At 37.8% G+C, this 22,469-nt stretch overlaps 1 protein-coding gene across 1 annotated transcript in view; it reads left to right on the plus strand.

The window, feature by feature from the left end:
• The window catches only part of LOC126266703 (uncharacterized), a 348,549-nt gene that overhangs the window by 227,347 nt on the left and 98,733 nt on the right, over nt 1–22,469 (plus strand). Inside the window, exons 23-25 of the mRNA XM_049971146.1 lie at nt 3,456–3,619; nt 18,815–20,002; nt 20,732–21,935. Coding sequence (XP_049827103.1) covers nt 3,456–3,619; nt 18,815–20,002; nt 20,732–21,935 — 2,556 coding nt within the window. The remainder of the gene's footprint in view (nt 1–3,455; nt 3,620–18,814; nt 20,003–20,731; nt 21,936–22,469) is intronic.

Genomic DNA, 22,469 nt, shown 5'->3' on the forward strand with positions numbered 1-22,469 from the left:
ACGGCAAACACATCTGCTTCTTGTTCTAAGTTGCTAGGTCCAACAGTTGGATCTTACATTGCATTATGCAGCTTTTATCTATTCAACTGCCAACAGTATGTGTGAGACCAAAGCATCAAGCACAGTGATATATTATTGCCTTTGTCCACTTTTTAACTTGCAAACACATTCTTGCTCACATTATCTTTCCAAATTGGGCTTTGTCAGATGATGTGCAATACCAGTATTAACCAAAAGTTGGATACATTTTCATTTTTTATATGCAGAAAAGAAACTGTTCAAAGCTGCCTCTGAAAAATAGTTCATGTACATACAATTTGCTAAGAAAATTCATTTATTGAGTAATTTCACATTTTGAGGCAGAATTTGCATATGAAGGTCCCAATCGATGGATCCTTGCAAATTCTTAATCATTAACAAGGTTATCCAAGGGTTATCTCTGTTAGCATTAGTTCAAGTACTAATAAAATATATTCAGGTTTGAGATTGATGGCCGGGGCAAAGACTTTATTGAAATGATGATCTTTCTCTCTAGTGTAATTACATCATTACAGTAAACAGTATGTGGAGATAACATACATGAAACTATTCATATTGAATGTGTATCAAAAAAATGTACAGTTCTAAGTTAGAAAAAAATTAAGAATGGAGGATTGGTGGAAATGATTAATATGGGAAATGAGGAAACAAAGACAGTATGATCAGCCATAAGGTAAAGAAATGGGTGAATCATATCAAATACAGCTCAAGAAATATTGCAAACATTGGAAGAGACTAAACTCCTGTTTGACAGAATTGCAGTGCAGGAAAGAATCATGAGAAGTGAATTTAGTTAATCATCTTATGACGTGTAGTGATGAAAGGAATATCAGGTGTATAGAGCTCTAAAACAATATTGCTTGTACAAACACAATAATGAACTTAATTGTAATATACTTTGATAAGCCCTTTTACTGGTGGCAATGCATTGAACAAGATTTGTGGTAATAATTACATTCCAGATAGCTTTTGTCAAATTCCAAAGTTTGTCAGCCTTGGCACTGGATGAATATTACACATATCACTATTTTCTAAATCTTAGCATGTTTCTTGATCAACAAATGCTTAGAATAGCATCCAGGCCATGGACATAGTATTATCTGTTGTCTTAAGAAAAAGCCTGTTGAATACTACGTGCCCTCATTCTTCTTTTAGAATACAGTTCCACAGAGTTAAAGGAAGATTACCACTTTAGTTTCTTCAGCTTCAATATCAGTGCACCTTCTATTGAGAGTACTGATAGTTTGCATTTACCTTTATAAAGGGTGAACCCATACTCCCCGAACAATTTTTCAGAGCTTTTCACGGATATTTTCTGATTGTTCAGGTGTAAGGGACCCGTAGTTTCCCGTGTCTTGTTACAGAGTAATTGCTTCTCCCTATTTATCTTTGTGTCTTTATTTCACTGAAAATGTCTACACAACAGTGAAAATCTCAATGGTGTGTGATGTGTGTCCTGTTTAGAAACAAACTTGTTCCATTCACTCATGGTATTTGCTGTCAGTAACAGTAATTCATAATTTATTCTTAATCCTCAAGCTTGGTTTCAGTATTGCTCAGTTCTGGCTTGGATTAGTTTTACTAGCATTGTTAGTTGTATGCTAACAGTGATACACAAGGGGATGGATAGACAGTTGTACTGTTAGAAGAACTGATCAGTAAGCGTCTCATTGATGGATTCACTGTATGCCTTGGAAGAGCAGATTGCGATGTAACAGTGGGCCATTCCTGCAACAACTGCAACCATAAACAGTACTTTTAAACCTGCAGCTATTAGCCTGTTGGTGTACTGCATTTTCACGTGATCTCTTTGATGGAATTTTGTGAGTTTGCTAATTATATTAAGTATATAATAGTGATATATTTTTCTACTCATGGAGAGTTAACAATGAAAGCCACACAAAGTTTTACATTTCAAGGGGAAAAAGCACATGACTTGCACATAGCTCAGAAGGTATATAGTTACATATGCAGGGTAACTAATGAAGTTGGTTTCAGGCAGGGCAGTCATAAGTGCCATTTTAATAACACTTGTAAAGATAACTAATATATTGATTTGAAACAATACCACATATTTTGTGAATGGCGAAGTTCTGAAACGTATCATCTATCTTATAATCTGTTCATCACAACCTGACCTATGAAACGCATAAAGACCTAAAGAAGATACAGTGGAGGCACTTGACAAAAAAAGTATAAAAGTACTGGAAGTATTGTATATGTTGATCAACAACAATCTTAAATGATACCAAAAATATCTTAATTACCCAGCAGAGGTGAATAGTCTTATCATAAATGCAAGTTGTATTTTTTATCACCATAAAGATGGCCCATTGAGTTGCAGACAGGCACAACAAACAGACTGGTTAGATATGCAGCTGCTAGCCACACACTCCCTCCCCCCCCCCCCTCCACCACCACCACCACCACCACCACCACCACCACCACCACCACCACCACCACCACTACTCCCATGCCTTCAGTCTAACAAGCAGCACGTTGCTTCCCGCCACTGCCACCATACTATTCCTCCCCTCCCCTTCCCTGCTCCAGCCTCCTCCTTATCCCCACCCAATCACCACTCCCATCATGGACTGGTGCTGCTGCTCGCAGTGTGGTTTCAGTTGCTTGAGACTGCAGTCGTGTGTGAGGTGTGTGCGTGTGCGTGCGTGCGTGTGTTTGCGTGCGTGCGTGTGTTTGCGTGCGTGCGTGTGTTTGCGTGCGTGCGTGTGTTTGCGTGCGTGCGTGTGTTTGCGTGCGTGCGTGTGTTTGCGTGCGTGCGTGTGTTTGCGTGCGTGCGTGTGTTTGCATGCGTGCATGTGTTTGCGTGCGGTGCATGTGTTTGCGTGCGCTGTGTTTGCGTGCGTGTGTTTGCGTGCGTGTGTGTCTTTGTGTTTGCGTGCGTGTGTGTTTGCGTGCGTGTCGTTAACAAAGGCCTTAACAGCCGAAAGCTATAATTGTGAGCCTTTTTGTTGTGCCTATCTGCAACTGTGCATCTCCGCTATATGGTGAGTAGCAACTTTCTTTCTTATAATATTGTCAGATAATCAGTTTCTTTTCCTGCTGTATTATTTCTTTCGTGCTGTCTCAGCACCATTGCTAACAGACTGAAATGTAAGCATTCCCTAAAATTCTGTAGAGTTCGACCATTCTTCAGAGAGTAATTACTTTCAATACAGAGTAGGCTACTTTTCAGACACTTTACTTCAGTGCTGTTTTATAACTTAACAGCTTCCACTGTCAATAGTGCCATACTTTTCTTCCAGTGATAATGACTTGGTCCTAAAATATTATTCATCTTCCACCTTTAACGTCATATGCATTTGGGAAATTGTAGAAAGTCTATGTTGCTGTTTAGACGTTCCAGTGGAATAGTGTATGATAAGATATTGTAATAGCGTGGAAATCTTGTACAGACACACCATCAGAGCAAAGCGATCTGGAGGGCCGAGTTTGTGCTTTAAGAGAGCAGCTAAGAAGACGTGAACTGGAAGCTGAGCAATTAAAGAAACTGCAGAGGAAGAAAGCTCGTAGGGAGGAACTGAAAGCTACGGAGCAGTCTTTACTGAAACAGATACAGGTATACTTTTATTACAAACTGCAATCTTTTAGAATTAATAAAATGCTTGAAGTAACAGTTAACATTATAATCTGATAGATTACTTACTGTTTATCACTAATAGAAGATCTAATAACCAACAGCCACATTTCATGGCAAAATTTTGGTATCCTTGTTTTTAATGTAGAAAAAGGATAATGAGATTGGATTGTTTACGTTTACATAAGAAGTTCGATGATGTGAATGGAAGCAACCTCACCTAAATTTATTGAGAGTATTGTGATGTCATAACCAGAATCAAGTCCAAATCCAAACACAGGGTCACTAATGAAATACAACTCTTCACTGAAAGCATGTTAATTACGAACACCAATATACAGCCAGAATAAAACAACTCCTCTATGGAAATTGTTGCTACTTATACATACATCGAATATGCCAAACTATACAAACATTACAAACATAAGAAATTTCAAAAACCTCCCAGTACTGATGATTACTAAGTAATTACTGGTGATCAGATTTGAACTGACGACACACAGCACTCCACCCAACAATACTAACCAATTTGGATGCAGCACTTCTTGCATCATTTCTACCACTCTTGGAGAAACAGGACTCGTGGTTCCCATTGGAGCCAACCACAGTGCCATAGATATAGATCTTGTCACTGCCCCTCTGTATGGCAACACTGGCAGAGCCTTGCATTCTGGTCATATTGTAATATTCTCTTAATGATGATGAGCATCAAACGTAGCCCCTCTTATTGAAGCTTCACAGTTGTCAAGTGGGTCTTCAGTTTCCTTGAATGAGAAACACGTACATCAGTCAGTGCCTCAGGACTGCAGTTAGGCTGTATTCAAATGCCAGGAACAACTACTCTCCACTTTTGTCTTCTGGAGGAATGGTCATAATCTTCGACTGCATATGTGACATTGGAGAAGCATTGAAAAGTACAATACAGCAACAATTAGCTTTTAGTGACTTACTCAATGGTCCTGCATTCCGCAAAGGCATAAAAATCCATACCAAGTCTCATGGGCTGTCACTCACTAGCCGATGCTTGACATTATACCACTCTGTCTTGGTCATTTAGGATCCATATGTAAGCCAGCTGTCTTGCTGGTTCAATCCTGTTTATGGGGTGTTTCATTTAGTCATCTTGAGTATAATCTGGCTGAAACAGGAACAGTGCATGCATATTCATTTTGGCCTCTTGACCTTGGCCAGAATGAGTGGTGTGAAGGTTGTAATGACTTGCTTCACTACGTTCTAGGCACGCCGTCCGGAACCGCGCGACTGCTACGGTTGTAGGTTCGAATCCTGCCTCGGGCATGGATGTGTGTGACGTCCTTAGGTTAGTTAGGTTTAACTAGTTCTAAGTTCTAGGGGACTGATGACCACAGCAGTTAAGTCCCATAGTGCTCAGAGCCATTTGAACCTCTTTTTTTTTTTTCACTACGTTGTATGTGAATGTCATAACACGCAGTATTGTATTGCAATTTCTCTGAGAAGCATCATAGCATTGAGAGTGTATCAGCCAATATCTTATTGGAGTGTTCTGTGAGGCAGTATATCTGTGAGAGTTGATGCAACATAAAATTACCTCCAATATTTGGTTAAAAGATCCTAGTAAACTTGTCATGTAAAATTTGGATAAAATCACAAGCTTTTGATAACTACCTCCATCATCATCATTATTAGATTAGATTAGATTAGATTAGATTAGATTAATACTTGTTCCATAGATCATGAATACGACACTTCGTAATGATGTGGAACGTGTCAGGTTAATAAAAGATGTCTGTACAAGAAATTACATTACACAAAATATTGCATGACACTAATGATTAAGTTTTTTTTTTTTTTACTTAGTTTATATCTAAAAATTCAGCCAATGAGTAGGAGGAGTTGTCATCTAGAAATTCTTTTAATTTATTTTTAAATGTTAGTTGGCTATCTGTCAGGCTTTTGATGCTGTTTGGTAGGTGCCCAAAGACTTTTGTGGCAGCATAATTTACCCCTTTCTGATCCAAAGTCAGATTTAACCCTGCATAGTGAAGATCATCCTTTCTCCTGGTGTTATAGGTATGCACACTGCTATTACTTTTGAATTGGGTTGGATTATTATCAACAAATTTCATAAGGGAATATATATACCGTGAGGTTACTGTGAGGATCCCTAGATCCTTAAATAGATGTCTGCAGGATGACCGTGGATGGGCTCCAGCAATTATTCTGATTACACGTTTTTGTGCAATGAATACTTTTCTACTCAACGATGAATTACCCCAGAATATGATGCCATATGAAAGCAGTGAATGAAAGTAGGCATAGTAAGCTAATTTACTGAGATTCTTATCACCAAAATTTGCAATAACCCTAATAGCATACGTAGCTGAACTCAGACGTTTCAGCAGACCATCAATGTGTTGCTTCCAGTTTAACCTCTCATCAATGGACACACCTAAAAATTTTGAAAATTCTACCTTAGCTACAGACTTCTGTTCAAATTCTATATTAATTACTGGAGTTGTGCCATTTACTGTACGGAACTGTATATACTGTGTTTTATCAAAATTTAAAGAGAGTTCGTTTGCTGAGAACCACTTAATAATTTTGTGAAAAACATCATTTACAATTACATCACTTAGTTCTTGGTTTTTGGATGTTATTACTATACTTGTATCATCAGCAAAAAGAACTAACTTTGCATCTTCATCAATGTGGAATGGTAAGTCATTAATGTATATCAAGAACAGTAAAGGACCTAAGACCGAACCCTGTGGGACCCCGTGCTTGATAGCACCCCAGTTTGAGGAATCAGCTGTTGTTTTAACATTACACGAACCACTTATTTCAACTTTCTGCATTCTTCCAGTTAAGTATGAATTAAACCATTTGTGCACTGCCCCACTCAAACCATAATGATTTAGCTTATCTAAAAGAATTCCATGATTTACACAATCAAAGGCCTTTGAGAGATCACAAAAAATACCAATGGGTGATGTCCGGTTATTCAGAGCATTTAATATTTGGTCAGTGAAAGCATATATAGCATTTTCTGTTGAAAAGCCTTTCTGAAAACCAAACTGACATTTTGTTAGTACTTTATTTTTACAAATATGGGAGGCTACTCTTGAATACATTACTTTCTCAAAAATTTTTGATAGAGCTGTCAGAAGAGAGATTGGGCGGTAGTTGTTGACATCCGACGTATCCCCCTTTTTATGCAATGGTTTTACAATGGCATATTTCAGTCTATCAGGGAAAACACCCTGCTTCAAAGAGCTATTACATACGTGGCTGAGAATCCTACTTATCTGTGGGGAACAAGCTTTAAGTACTTTGCTGGAAATGCCATCAATTCCGTAAGAGCTTTTACTTTTCAGTGAGTTTATTATTTTACTGATTTCAGAGGGAGAGGTTGGTGGAATTACAGTTGTTTCAAACTGCGCAGGTATGGCCTCTTCTATTAATAGCCTTGCCTCTTCTAGTGAAGATCTAGATCCTATTTTCTCCACAACATTTAAAAAATGATTATTCAAAATATTTTCAATTTCTGATTGTTTGTTAGTGCACTTGTCATTCAGTTTTATTGCACTAAAGTCTTCCTGTGCTCTTGGTTGCCCTGTTTCCCTTTCAATAATATTCCAAATTGCTTTAATTTTATTATCAGAGTTACTGATCTCAGACATGATACACATGCTTGTGGACTTTTTAATAACTTTTCTTAGTACCGCACAATAGTTTTTATAATATTGAACAATTTCGGGGTCAGTACTCCCTCTTGCTGTTAGATACAGTTCTCTTTTGCGGTTGCAAGACATTCTTATTCCTTTAGTTAGCCAAGGTTTTTTATATGTATTCTTGGAATTATGTTTAACTATTTTCTTGGGAAAACAATTTTCAAATACCCTTAAAAATGTATCGTGAAATAATTTATATTTCAAGTTTGCATCGGGTTCCTTATACACTTCATCCCAGTCTAGCTGCTGTAGGCTTTCCCTAAAGTTTGCAATATTTATATTGTTAATTGAACGCACTGCTTTGAAAGTCTGATTTATTATACTGCATGGAGCTATGTCATGTACTGTAACAAGCTGTGCACTATGATCTGAAAGACCATTCTCAACAGGATAAGCATTTATGTCCTTAAACTTATCTTGGTCTATAAAAAAGTTATCTATCAATGTACTGCTGTTCTTTGTTATCCGAGTAGGAAAATCAATGACGGAGCTCAAATTGAAAGAACTGAGTAATACTAAATGGTCATTCTTCCTATTACACTCTTTCAGGGAATCAACATTGAAATCCCCACAAATGATAATTTGCTTCCCCCTGTCTGACAGATAGCACAACAAAGCATCCAAGTTTTCTAGAAATAGCTGGAAATTCCCTGAGGGGGACCTATACACTGTTACAATTATGAAAGTGCCATCATTTAGTTTAAGTTCAGTGGCACATGCTTCCATATGTTGCTCTACACAAAATTTTTTAGTTTCTAAATTTTTTGCACTGTGGAAGCTTTTGACATATATGGCAACTCCTCCTCTCATCATGTTATCTCTACTTACATGTGCAGCTAATTTGTACCCATTGATGCTAACCTTTTGCATATCAGTGACAATGTGATGCTCAGACAGGCATAGTATATCTATTACATTCTTGGTTTCTATATCTTCTAAACAAAGCAGAAGCTCATCAATTTTATTCTTCAATCCCCCAATATTTTGATGAAATATACTAACAGATGCCATATCTAACTGTCAAAAAACTGGCAAGTCTCCCACTTTTATACCAACAGGACAGGGTGCATTATGTCATGACAATATGAAAATGGTGCATGCTGAGTTGGTGCCCTCTACAACTATAGTTTGTTTGGGCTCTCTACCCAGTGTCCCCCACCCCCCATGAACCAAGGACCTTGCCGTTGGTGGGGAGGCTTGCGTGTCTCGGCGATACAGATAGCCATACCGTAGGTGCAACCACAACGGAGGGGTATCTGTTGAGAGGCCAGACAAACGTGTGGTTCCTGAAGAGGGGCAGCAGCTTTTTCAGTAGTTGCAGGGATAACAGTCTGGATGATTGACTGATCTGGCCTTGTAACAATAACCAAAACAGCCTTGCTGTGCTGGTACTGCGAACAGCTGAAAGCAAGGGGAAACTACAGCCGTAATTTTTCCCGAGGGCATGCAGCTTTACTGTATGATTAAATGATGATGGCGTCCTCTTGGGTAAAATATTCCGGAGGTAAAATAGTCCCCCATTCGGATCTCCGGGTGGGGACTACTCAGGAGGATGTCGTTATCAGGAGAAAGAAAACTGGCGTTCTACGGGTCGGAGCGTGGAATGTCAGATCCCTTAATCGGGCAGGTAGGTTAGAAAATTTAAAAAGGGAAATGGATAGGTTAAAGTTAGATATAGTGGGAATTAGTGAAGTTCGGTGGCAGGAGGAACAAGACTTCTGGTCAGGTGACTACAGGGTTATAAACACAAAATCAAATAGGGGTAATGCAGGAGTAGGTTTAATAATGAATAGGAAAATAGGAATGCAGGTAAGCTACTACAAACAACATAGTGAACGCATTATTGTGGCCAAGATAGATACGAAGCCCACACCTACTACAGTAGTACAAGTTTATATGCCAACTAGCTCTGCAGATGACGAAGAAATTGAAGAAATATGTGATCAAATAAAAGAAATTATTCAGATAGTAAAGGGTGACGAAAATTTAATAGTCATGGGTGACTGGAATTCGGTAGTAGGAAAAGGGAGAGAAGGAAACGTAGTAGGTGAATATGGACTGGGGCAAAAAAATGAAAGAGGAAGCCGCCTAGTAGAATTTTGCACAAAGCACAACTTAATCATAGGTAACACTTGGTTCAAGAATCATAAAAGAAGGCTGTATACATGGAAGAAGCCTGGAGATACGGACAGGTTTCAGATAGATTAGGAGATGGGACCTGGATAAACTAAAAGAACCAGAGGTTGTACGGAGTTTCAGGGAGAGCATAAGGGAGCAATTGACAGGAATGGGGGAAAGAAATACAATAGAAGAAGAATGGGTAGCTTTGAGGGATGAAGTAGTGAAGGCAGCAGAGGATCAAGTAGGTAAAAAGACGAGGGACAGTAGAAATCCTTAGGTAACAGTAGAAATATTGAATTTAATTGATGAAAGGAGAAAATATAAAAATGCAGTAAATGAAGCAGGCAAAAAGGAATACAAACGTCTCAAAAACGACATCGACAGGAAGTGCAAAATGGCTAAGCAGGGATGGCTAGAGGACAAATGTAAGGATGTAGAGGCTTATCTCACTAGGGGTAAGATAGATACTGCCTACAGGAAAATTAGAGAGACCTTTGGAGAAAAGAGGACCACTTGTATGAATATTAAGAGCTCAGATGGAAACCCAGTTCTAATCAAAGAAGGGAAAGCAGAAAGGTGGAAGGAGTATATAGAGGGTCTGTACTAGGGCGATGTACTTCAGGACAATATTATGGAAATGGAAGAGGATGTAGATGAAGATGAAATGGGAGATACGATACTGCGTGAAGAGTTTGACAGAGCACTGAAAGACCTGAGTCGAAACAAGGCCCCGGGAGTAGACAACATTCCATTGGAACTACTGACGGCCTTGGGAGAGCCAGTCCTGACAAAACTCTACCATCTGGTGAGCAAGATGTATGAGACAGGTGAAATGCCCTCAGACTTCAAGAAGAATATGATAATTCCAATCCCAAAGAAAGCAGGTGTTGACATGTGTGTAAATTACCGAACTATCATTTTAATAAGTCACAGCTGCAAAATACTAATGCGAGTTCTTTACAGACGAATGGAAAAACTAGTAGAAGCCGACCTCGGGGAAGATCCGTTTGGATTCCGTAGAAATGTTGGAAAACGTGAGACAATACTGACCCTACGACTTATCTTAGAAAATAGATTAAGGAAAGGCAAACCTACGTTCCTAGCATTTGTAGACGTAGAGAAAGCTTTCGAAAATGTTGACTGGAATACTCTCTTTCAAATTCTAAAGATGGCAGGGGTAAAATACAGGGAGCGAAAGGCTATTTACAATTTGTACAGAAAGCAGATGGCAGTCATAAGAGTCGAGGGTCACGAAAGGGAAGCAGTGGTTGGGAAGGGAGTGAGACAGGGTTGTAGCCTCTCCCCGATGTTATTCAATCTGTATATTGAGCAAGCAGTGAAGGAAACAAAAGAAAAATTCGGAGTAGGTATTAAAGTCCATGGAGAAGAAATAAAAACTTTGAGGTTCGCTGTTGACATCGTAATTCTGTCAGAGACAGCAAAGGTCTTGGAAGAGCAGTTGAATGGAATTGACAATGTCTTGAGAGGAGTATATAAGATGAACATCCACAAAAGCAAAACGAGGATAATGGAATGTAGTCGAATTAAGTCGGGTGATGATGAGGGAATTAGATTAGGAAGTGAGACACTTAAAGTAGTAAAGGAGCTTTGCTATTTGGGGAGCAAAATAACTGATGATGGTCAAAGTAGAGAGGATATAAAATGTAGACTGGCAATGGTAAGGAAAGCGTTTCTGAAGATGAGACATTTGTTAACATAGAGTATTGATTTAAGTGTGAGGTAGTCATTTCTGAAAGTATTTGTATGGAGTGTAGCCATGTATGGAAGTGAAACATGGACGATAAATAGTATGGACAAGAAAAGAATGAAAGCTTTCGAAATGTGGTGCTACAGAAGAATGCTGAAGGTTAGATGGGTAGATCACAAAACTAATGAGGAAGTATTGAATAGGATTGGGGAGAAGAGAAATTTGTGGCACAACCTGACCAGAAGAAGGGAGCGGTTGGTAGGTCATGTTCTGAGGCATCAAGGGATCACCAATTTAGTATTGAAGGGCAGTGTGGAGGGTAAAAATCGTAGAGGGAGACCAAGAGATGAATTCATTAAGCAGATTCAGAAGGATGTAGGTTGCAGTAACTACTGAGAGATGAAGAACCCTGCACAGGATAGAGTAGCATGGAGAGCTGCATCAAACCAGTTTCAGGACTGAAGACATAAAGGCATTCACAACCTTGTAAAAGAAAAAACTACAGCGAACTTTCTCCTGAAAATGATGAGAATACAAGGCAACAGTAGCCTTAACATTTCTCCTACATTCTCCGTAAATCGGGATATTTCAGTTCTCTCTTCTGTGGTTGCGAGATCCATCGTCCACTTACATGTCTGTTCTCCAAGTTATAGGGAGGTGTGGAGACAATAAAAATTACATAAGTATTCTAATGTTTATTGCTGCTGTCTCATCTACATCGGTATGATTTGTGAGCTCCGGTCGCAGTGTGCTGCCTGTTATAATACATCGTGGTTCACTACACGGCCACGGTGGTGCACTGAGTAGCCCATATCCAATGTGTCAGAGGAATACAACATTACAAAAGGAGTTTCCAATTAGAATTAATGAGATACTGACCTGTCCTATCCCCGCAGCATAGAGATGGGGTCCCATGTGCCATTATTCAAGGGCCATTGAGCAGTGTGTCGTAAATTACAATTGTGTACTCATTTCTAGGTCTCTGATTACAGCACAGACTGTGGAAAAATAACGGAAATGCTTCAGACAAAACGTATATAGATTTTGCTGTAGTACCGTCATCAAAAATTTGACACATGGGGATTCCCATTGAAAATTACGTAGTTCGCACGCACGCACACACACACACACACACACACACACACACACACACACACACACACACACACACCGAGTGGTATGGCAGTTCGTGTGTGGTATCATTAAAATTGGATGTCTCCCTCTGAAACAAAATAAATTGGAATTATAATTTTTTTCGTTTGATGTGTTGTTTTGAGACATTTCATCAATGTCTTCTGTTGAAATGATACTCTGTTTAAATACAGAGACTGAATCTACTTCACAAAAAACTGATGTAATTCAATTACCATATCATTATCAAACTATGGTAGATAACTGCTATTTACTATGAAATATTTTTAAACTGTCAAAGGAAATGCAGATTTAAACATGAATCATCGCATTTATGGGTTGTACACATAGACATGTCATTGCTGTATTACACAAGTTACACTATGTTGACATATCTGTTGAAATACATCATTAAAAATATCTCTACAAGTGCACATACAAAAAGTACACATTTGAAAATACTTCTCTAAGGATAAAATGGCAAATAATTAAGATTGTCTTGATGGGCCAACTATATTATATAGTCAAACAACTGGAAGAATCTGTGTAACTTAATTCATTTTGAATAGTGGAAAGTCCAGGTTGGAATGTCAACAATTGTAGAAAGGACAGATTGCGATTCACTGTAAAGATGACAATTGAGTTGCACTCAGGTGCAATGGGAAGACTGCTACACAGTAAACGTTTGGCTAAAGCTTTTTATTCTACTCAGTGTCTGTTTTTTCTCTTCTTTCTTGCGATTTTTAGCCACAAGCTTAATGTGGCATAATCTTTTCATTGTGCCTGTCTGCAACTCGACATTCCTCTTTACAGTGGATAGCAATCTATCCTTTATATAATTGTTAAATTAGTTTTGTTTCATTAATAAATTTTGGGGTTTCTTATTTTCTTTGAAAATTTGTGATTCCTCCCATATGTTCAACAAATGACCTGTCTCTGTGGCGTGAAGGTTGGAATTTAAATTGCAGTGTTCTTTATAATATACTTTAAGCTGTCTTCCAGATTGGGAGGTATACATCCAATAAAAATTTTGACAATTTCTTTATATACTCTTGAATTACAATATTTGTCACCATTTAACATTAAATTTCAAGAAATCTAAAAGCTCCATAATCCCTCTACCATGGTTTTATGTGGTATAAAATTACATTTAATTATTTCTAATGTTCCATCAGCTTGTATATTCATAAACATATTTGTAACATCCCAGGAGGTGAAAATTGCGTTCTCCGGGCTATTCATATTTACTACATGTTAGCAAATTGGATGCTATTCTTAATGATGAAAGTCTTGTCATAAATGTACATTCTTTTAATTTTTTTTTTTTTAATTAGGTTCGAGCATGTAATTTAGTTCACCATTGGGAGCATATTGATTGTTATTAATAAATCTAATTGACCTGTCAGGTTTGCGTGATGTACTCCAAACTCTTGCAGTGGTAATTTCCAGGTTAATTAACTTTAATCTACATTTCCTTTCTAGCAGATCAAATAGTGACTGAGAAGAATCAGTTTCTCTTTTTAGCTCCATTTGGAATTTACTGAGTGGGTCTTTACCAACTGGCCTTTACTAACTTTGTGTTTGCCATTGTGTTCAAAATAATGCATTATTTTGTCAACATAATATTTCTCCTATAATGGTACTGCCGTATTACTGTCATCAGCTTTTATAACTAGAGCAGCTTTCAGCAATCCTTTATTCAAAATTTTAACGGTATTAAGTTCCTGTATACTAGTAGTATTTGCATTTATCGCTTCCTGTAGGGCTTGCTTACTTGTAAAGAAGCTGTAGTTTCTTCATTTTTTAATTTGGCAGACACACAAGCCAATTTTACTTCAGAAATGATGACAAAACAGTAATGCAGGAGTATATAAAATAAATTGTCAAACTTGTCAGAGGATGTATATTGGCCAAACCAAAGGACCATTTGAAGTACCTTATAAAGAACATTGCAATTTAAATTCCAACTGTACAGCACTGGGTGAACATCTGAAGACAACTAACCATACTTTAGTTGAGATTCGAGATAGCATGAAAAGTACCCACATCACGGATAAAGAGCTTTTGTTAAACATATTGGAGAGATTAGAAATTTTCTAAGAAAAGAAGAGAAACCCACAAAATTAATTAAATGAACAAAACAAATTTAATTTGCATAGATTCTTCCAGCTGCTTGATAATGTGTTATAGACGGCCTGTCAAGAAATAAATTAAATTACCTACCATTTTTCCATACAGAAGGGCCATTCTATGTCAAGTGGTCTCATTTCAGAAAAAGTTCTCACACGACCGTCGTGGATTATGCTGAAATTTTATGTGAACATTTGTACATTTTCCTAATGAACATCGGTAAAGTTTCTTGATCACTAATTCAATACTTCCAGAGATATAGTCGTTCATTTTACTCCAGAGTGCAACTATCAACAGCGCACTTGAGAGTTTTGGCTACTTCGAGACATATATATCCAGCAATAGGTGAGCTTGGATGATGAGCAACCATTTTTGCCCTATTGGATCATAGTTCCTCTAATACAGTGTTCCATTTGTTATTTGAAATTCTGCTTCAGACAATTCCTCATTCTTCAAGGATTCTTTGCTTTCCAACAGTGTTGGATCTGATCATCAAGTCAATTGTTGGATGTTTCTACCAACCACCCAACTCTGCTGTGACAGATCTAGAATCATTCAAAGAAAATCTGTGGTCAATAGCACATAAATATCCAAATGATGCAATACTGGTTGGAATCGACATTAACTTGCCAGGTGTAGACTGGGATGTCTATGGATTAATTGCCAGTGGTACAGACAGACAGTCATGCAAAATGCTTTTGAACACATTTTCTGAAAATTGTCTTGAGCAGCTAGCTCGGCACCCCACACGCAGTGGAAATATCTTGGACCTTGTAGCTAAAAATAGGCCAGATCTTATCGACAATGTCAGTAAAGAAATGGGGATTAGCGATCACAATGTCATTATAGCAACTACGATTACAGAAGTTAATAAATCAGTTAAGAAGTTTCTGGTAGATAGAGCTGGTAAGCAGTTATTAACATCTCACTTAAACAGTGAATTTGCAAACCCGTCGTTCCTTTAAGATGGATGTAGAGGACAAAGTTTAAGCAAATCGTAAACCATGATCTGGAGAGCTATACGCCTAGTAAATGGACAAAGAAGGGACAAGACCCACAATGGTTTAATAACGAAATTTAGCAGATGCTGGGAAAGCAGAGGCTGTTGCACTCTCGGTTCAAACAGGAACACGTAAATGACGACATGTGAAGGTTGGGAGAGATACATGCATCTGTGAAAAGATCTGTGCGCCTAGGATACAACAACTACTACCATCAGCCTTGGCAAAAGGTCTGGCAGAGAACCCGAGAAAATTCTGGTCATGGGTAAAATTGCTCAGTGAGTCTAAGCCTTCCATTCAGTCCCTTGTTGACCAGTCTGGTGTGGCAGTTGAAGGTAGCAAAATGAAAGCTGAAGTTTTAAATTTCATGTTCAAGAAATCATTCACATAAGAGAATTGCACAAACATACTGTTGTACAAGGATACTGTTGTTTGACCATCAGACTGACTCATGTATGGACGACATAGCAATAAGCATACCTGGCTTAGAGAAACAACTCGAGGATTTGATAGCAAATAAATCACCAGGTCCGTATGGAATCCCAGTTCGATTTTACTAAGAGTACTGTATGGCATTAGCCCCTTACCTAGCTTGCATTTACTGTAAATCTCTCGCCCAGCGCAAATTTCCAAGCGACTGAAAAAAGCGCAAGTGACACCAATACATAAGAAAGGTAGAAGATGGACCCGCAAAATTACAGATCAATATCCCTAACTTCTGTTTGCTGCAGAATCCTTGAACATATTCTCAGTTTGAAAATAATCAACTGTATTGAGACTGAAAAGCTTATGTGCATGAATCAGCATGGTTTCAGAAAGCGTCACACATGTGAACCTCATCTTGACCTGTTCTCACATGATATACTGTGAACAATGGATGAAAGACAACAGGCAGATTCCATATTTCTAGATTTCCAGAAAGCATTTAGCATAATGCCCCATTGCAGGCTGTTAACGAAGGTATCTGCATATGAGATAAGTTCACAGATATGTGAGTGGCTCAAAGACTTTTTAAATAATAGAACTCAGTATGATGTCCTCAACAACATACTGGGGGGAAGCACACGCGCACGCACTCTAGGTTGTTAAAGGGTTTCTTCCACAAAAGCTAGCAAAGTTTTCATTCCTTTGTGTGTGTGTGTATCAGTAGCTTAACAAAAGAACAAGAAGTTAGTTTTGAGGAGACTAGGTCTTATTAACCCTCAAGTTGGGCATGTTGGTTTTCGTAACATGAGAAGGCGTGTGGTGCAAATTGTACACATGTAGCTGCTTTTCTGTTATCGAGTTAAACATATATGAGCTAAATCGCTGTCTAATTAAACAATAATAAAATAAACCTTCTATCACATCACTCTGTTGCCGCAGACAGGTGTTAACCCATAGTAATGACCCACTCAAAACATTAGACAGCGCAGTTGAGTCAGATCCTTGCCAACCAGTTATTTGATTACTATTCTTGTAGATAACTGACTTATTGTGGAACTGTGCTGATAGCCTGAAATCAGGGTCATTTTCTTGTAGGGATCATAATTTTTTTTTCTCAACTAGCATGTTATTTATTTTATATTACTGCTGCTGATTTGGATGTATGGCAACACAACTTATTACTGTGTTAGCTGAAGCAATAATGAAGGAAAAGATAAGGGCTCACAATTTTAAAACAACAATGGAATGGTACAAATCAATATTATTTGTGACTAGTGCACCTTATACACAGGCGTGCCTGCTCATGGGTTAATAGTAATGTGCGTGTATTATAAGTCCAGTAAATGCTGACTGTTGGCTATGAAGAAGGAAAGAATATTATTACATCTAGCAACACTTCGTTAACATTTCCTCTTTATTGAGCCTGTAATGCAGCATAATGTATGTAATGTATGCCCTTCTGCTGCAAGTGGCACATAAACATAAAAGCATTTTGCAGTCTTGCTTGTTATGAAAAATTAATAACATGGGAAGAACCACTATTTGACAGTTTAGTGAGATACAAATTGTTTAATGTTTTCCTCTTGATATAAAACTGATATTGAAGTTACATTTGTACATACACAGCACTTCATGCTTTACTATATTACAACACTGCTCAAATATTGACTACTGACTTTGTACATTAATGAACTTAACAGGGTTCAGTGTGCCTGTACATTTCCATCTGTTAGATCCTCTGAAATACAGTTGTATCATTAAGTATGCTGTAAAAAATATTCATTTCAGACGGTACCTACTTTGGGTGAGGTGCAAGAGCAATTTTCCAAGTTAGTCCTATGTAAAGGCTGTTTTCTCTGAATGAAATGAAATGTTAATGAACTGATGTAGGGAAGTCTTAGATGAGATAAAAATAATGGAAGGATTAAAGTTAAAACTCACTGTGTGGTTCATGTGTTTGCAGTCAACAGGCGTATAAAAAAGGACTGAAAACATTTACGAGCAAAAGATGATGCCCTTCTTCGGAAAAAGTTATGCCTGGGCATTATAGTCAGATGAGATAGTGTAGTCGTGTGTGTGTGTGTGTGTGTGTGTGTGTGTGTGAGTGTGTGTGTGTGTGTGTGTGTGTGTGTGTGTGTGTGTGTGTGTGTGTGGAACGGGAGGGGGGGGGGGGGGGGTTCAATTAGTATTGTACCTCCCATAAATATTGACATTATTGACATTGCTGATACACCAGCAGACAGTAACAATTTAATTCATTAAACATTTATTAATACACTCACAGTTCTTACCAAATAATCAGGGGAATACAAATAACCATTCGCCATATTGTGCAGGTGTTGCAAGTCAATAAGCACCTAAAAATGATTGGAGATAGAGTTGAACTTTTGGACACTGTCCTTCTTGAAAGTGAATTACCCCACCCCCCCCCCCCCCACCCCCCACCCCTTACCTTCGTCATGAATGTATTGTTTAATAGTGTAACAAAAACATTGTCTACATTGTAAATAATACTTATTTACTCTGGTACACAGTTTGTCAACTATAACCATCTTCAGACCACTAACTCCTCTTTGATGTGTAGAATTAGTACACAAAGCTGTTGTACATACCAAGAGCTACCAACCAATCAACCAGTTGTTAGTGGCCTGAAAATGGTCATGTTTGAATGAAACTGGTTAGCAGAGTAAATAAATATTAGTTGTGATCTAGACTGACTGTTCATTGTAATACGTAAGAGCAACTGTTCTTCCAGTATGACTTCAAAAATTATTATTATTATTATTATTATTATTATTATTATTATTATTATGTTTAACAGCTAAATTTCATTTTCTGTATATGTCTGGAAAGAAACAATAAATTTAATTGTAATGTTCCATCTTTATTGTAAGAAATGAAATCTAACAAATCGTATCAGATGTAAAATTTCGAATCTTGCGTGTTTCAGGCACTTGATTCATACATCAATCGAATAAAAGAACAACTGAAGCAAAATTTCAACACATCCCCCTTACTTGCTGTCAAACCTAAGATAAAACAGCCCCGTGTCCAGACTGAACAAATCTCCAAGCATATTTTGGGTAGAACTAAGGAAAAGTCAGAACCATGTAAACAGACTGAACGAAAATCCAACCAGGTGTTGGACAAAGTTGAATATGAATCCCCACTAGATGATAGTTCTCAAAAGTCAATATCAAATGGCCTAAGCACTGAGATTCCAACTGTGATTTCAGAACAGACAGCTAACTCTGTAAAATTTCTGCCAGAAGATACTAATAGCATCACATTCGGGGAAGCACGCACTTCTGAAGATGATAACCGTCAGGATGATATTGTTTCTGTCTCAGGCTCTTATGAGAGGACAGAGGGTCCTGACTCCACTGAAGATTATATATCTCAAGAGAAAAATAGCTACTCCAAGAACAAGAATGCCATTATAAAGACATCTTCCATGAAGGAAATCAGTTCCTTAAGCTCAGAACAGCAATGTTCAGGTTATGTAAAACACACAAAAAGTGACCAGTCTTTTTCAGCAACAGAGTTGAATGATGGAGAGTCCATAATTCCTACCATGCTTGCCTCAGGCGATGATTTTGTTGAAGAGGACAGAGAGATTTCTGAAATTTTGGTGAACAGCACTTTTGATATGATTAATGCAGAAGTTTCATCAACACAGCAATGTAAGGGTTCTAAAAATGACTACACACAAGAGTCTTGTGTTTCCTCGTCCTTCAAGCCTCTTGAGAACTCAGCTGAAGCTAAGTCAAATAGCTTGTTCTCAGAGAGGTCAGACAGTTCTCTCAATAATGTTGTCCCCCACAGGACTGTCTCAAAATCGTGTACATCAGCTACTATAAATGAAGAATTATCTGAAATTGAAGAGACATCCGTGAGTGTGCAACAGCTGTCAGACACCACAGAAGTGCAGAAAGCTTCATCAGCTGATAGTATACAACATGAAATTTCATCAAAATCGGACTTAGAATCTGAGAATGTAGTAAATGTCACAGATTTAGTGTGTGCATCACAAAATGTAGGTGATACATTCTGTATCCTTACATCTGACGTAAAAGTAATGAAAGCATCACCTAGTATTTTGGCAGCTGGAGAAGAAAAAAGAGAGGATTCTACACAGGTGAGTTTCACAAAATTGCTCTGCTGGTTTTGCTTTGTGTGTTCATTTTAGAAAGCCAAAGATTTAATACACTTAATTCAAGCAAGGAATTTGTTGCAAGTATTCAGTTCATAGTTGATGTAAGTAATAATACAGACTGTATTTTTCATTCCTGCTGAATAGTGCCCATATAGCTGTAAAATTAATTACATTTGAGAAATATTAAAAAATTGATACAGTCACAACTTAGTTCCCAGCATCTGTTTGTCAGTCAGGTCGCTATTCATAAATTGAATGTTACCTTGATGAATGAAAACGTTAGCTTCCAGCCATTAAAATGAGAGCTTGAGAAGGAATTATACCCCACATTTAAAATAGCATTGAATCTCTAACTTACGGGCTTTGTATGAGTGTGTCATCAGAATACAGTTGTGGAAAAGGAAAAGTGAAACTATACAACACAAGTCATGAAGGATAGGAAAAATCATTTCAGTCCCTGGATTATTAGAGAGAGATGATAAAAGAAAATGTCCTCTTTAGGGTATCCAATCCACTTTTCATTAATTAATTGCATTTTGTTTCACCTATATACAGCGTATTATTTCACATCAGCTGTTATGTAAATCAATAATAGTAAACACGTAAAAATTTTCCGTAGCTATGAACACAATAATTCAGTAGAACACATTTTCCCCTATTGAAATGTTATTATTGTTAATTGTGTTTTTACATTTTTTTTTTGTGGAACAGGAACTGCTATTATCTACAGAAAGTCGGAATCAACCATCAGAGAAAGAACTATCTGAGGAGTCTGTATTGAATGTCTATTCACATACCAATCAGGGCAGAGATGGGATAGAGTTCTGCCACAGTGCAGATGATAGCATCAGCATGGAGAGCCATCCTATGTCTGTGCAGTTGAGCTCAACATTTGTTGTTGAACATGAGGAGCATACACCAGAAGCCCAAACAGTAGAGCAGTCTAAAATAACTGTTGCCTCTGAAAAGAATGAGAACAGGATGCAAAAACTAAAGCTTGTTGACAGCATTACTGAATCAATAATGCTGCAACTTCTGAAGGACTCATTTGTATCACCTAGCATTAAACTGAAAGAATGCGGAGAAGTACCAGATGGTAATGCATCAAGAGAAACAGTTTTATCATATGCACATAAATCCAATGAGACCACCAAACCAGAGGTTGGTGTAATAAGTGAAATTCAATGTGATTCAAGAACTGTTATCCTATATGAAGCTGAGAAGCAAGAGAATCTTGCCATTGAAAAACAACCTCACACAATAAATGATATCTGCATTGGTAATACTACTTTCATCATTGATGAGTCTAGTAAGTCTGAGAAAAATACTTCGGTACTGGTGGATGAGATGCTAAATCACTTTCTAGACAATGCTACCAGTGATGTACTTACCATATACAATGCAAAAATATCAAACTCTGACAGACTGTGTGTGCCTTCTGAAGATTCTAAACAAAGCCCATTTATCAAAATATTGGAATCACGCAATAATAGTGAGCTTAGTCCACCAGATCGTGATTCTATTTGCAAGCCCTCAGAAATTATAAATGTCACATTGAAAAACAATAATACCCATCTCTCAGTTGATGATATGATAAATGATGATGTAGTGAAAGACTCATTTCACAATTCGAAAAAAATTAATGTTATAGAAAATGAAATGCAAGATATGATATCATTTACTTCCCCAGATAGTAGAAAAGTTCAAGAACTTTCTGTGGAAGATGTATTGAAGCCTTTTTCGGAACATTCTACTTGTGAGAAATTGATGACCAGAACTGATCGCGAACAACCACATGAAAACAGAAGTGATGTCTCTTCAGGAAGCCTCATTACAGATGAGGGCGACAGTCTACTGCACCATGGACTTACAACAGCAGCTGAAGTGGTGATGTCTGAGGAACATCTAGAAAATGGTAAGCAATTCCTTCCGTAATTTCTCTGTGCTGATGGTACCTGTATTAGTAGAAGTGGCAGTAGTACTCACACCAATTATTGCACTCTTCTCATTCTCTCACTTCATCTCTTGTCATTTTCAGAGGATACAATAAATGCATCTGAAGGTCGAATTGCTATATAATTCTGCTGCTCAAAGGTAACTTATGGAAGGAAGTATTTCACGTTTTCGTGAATCTGACTTGCATGCATCTGTTCAATGTGGTATTAACAGTGCCATTCATCACGCCAGTCAGCCGTTCTAGTCGCCCATTATCTCTTCTGTTAATAGGCATGAATACCTGCGTTGTATTTCCATTGACCCAGTAACATGCAAATCCATGACCAATAGGATTAGTTTCTGTGACTGACATTTTCTCGCAAAATTTGGCTTATCGTATAGCAGTGCACGGCACCAACTTTTAGTTGTTTCTTGCTTAATATCACATGGTAGTTTGACATTTTTTCTGGTTACTTGAGTCTTAATTTTGCCATGATTTCCATATACTCACTGA

The sequence above is a fragment of the Schistocerca gregaria genome, chromosome 4, assembly GCF_023897955.1.
Source record: "Schistocerca gregaria isolate iqSchGreg1 chromosome 4, iqSchGreg1.2, whole genome shotgun sequence".
NCBI lineage: Eukaryota > Metazoa > Arthropoda > Insecta > Orthoptera > Acrididae > Schistocerca > Schistocerca gregaria.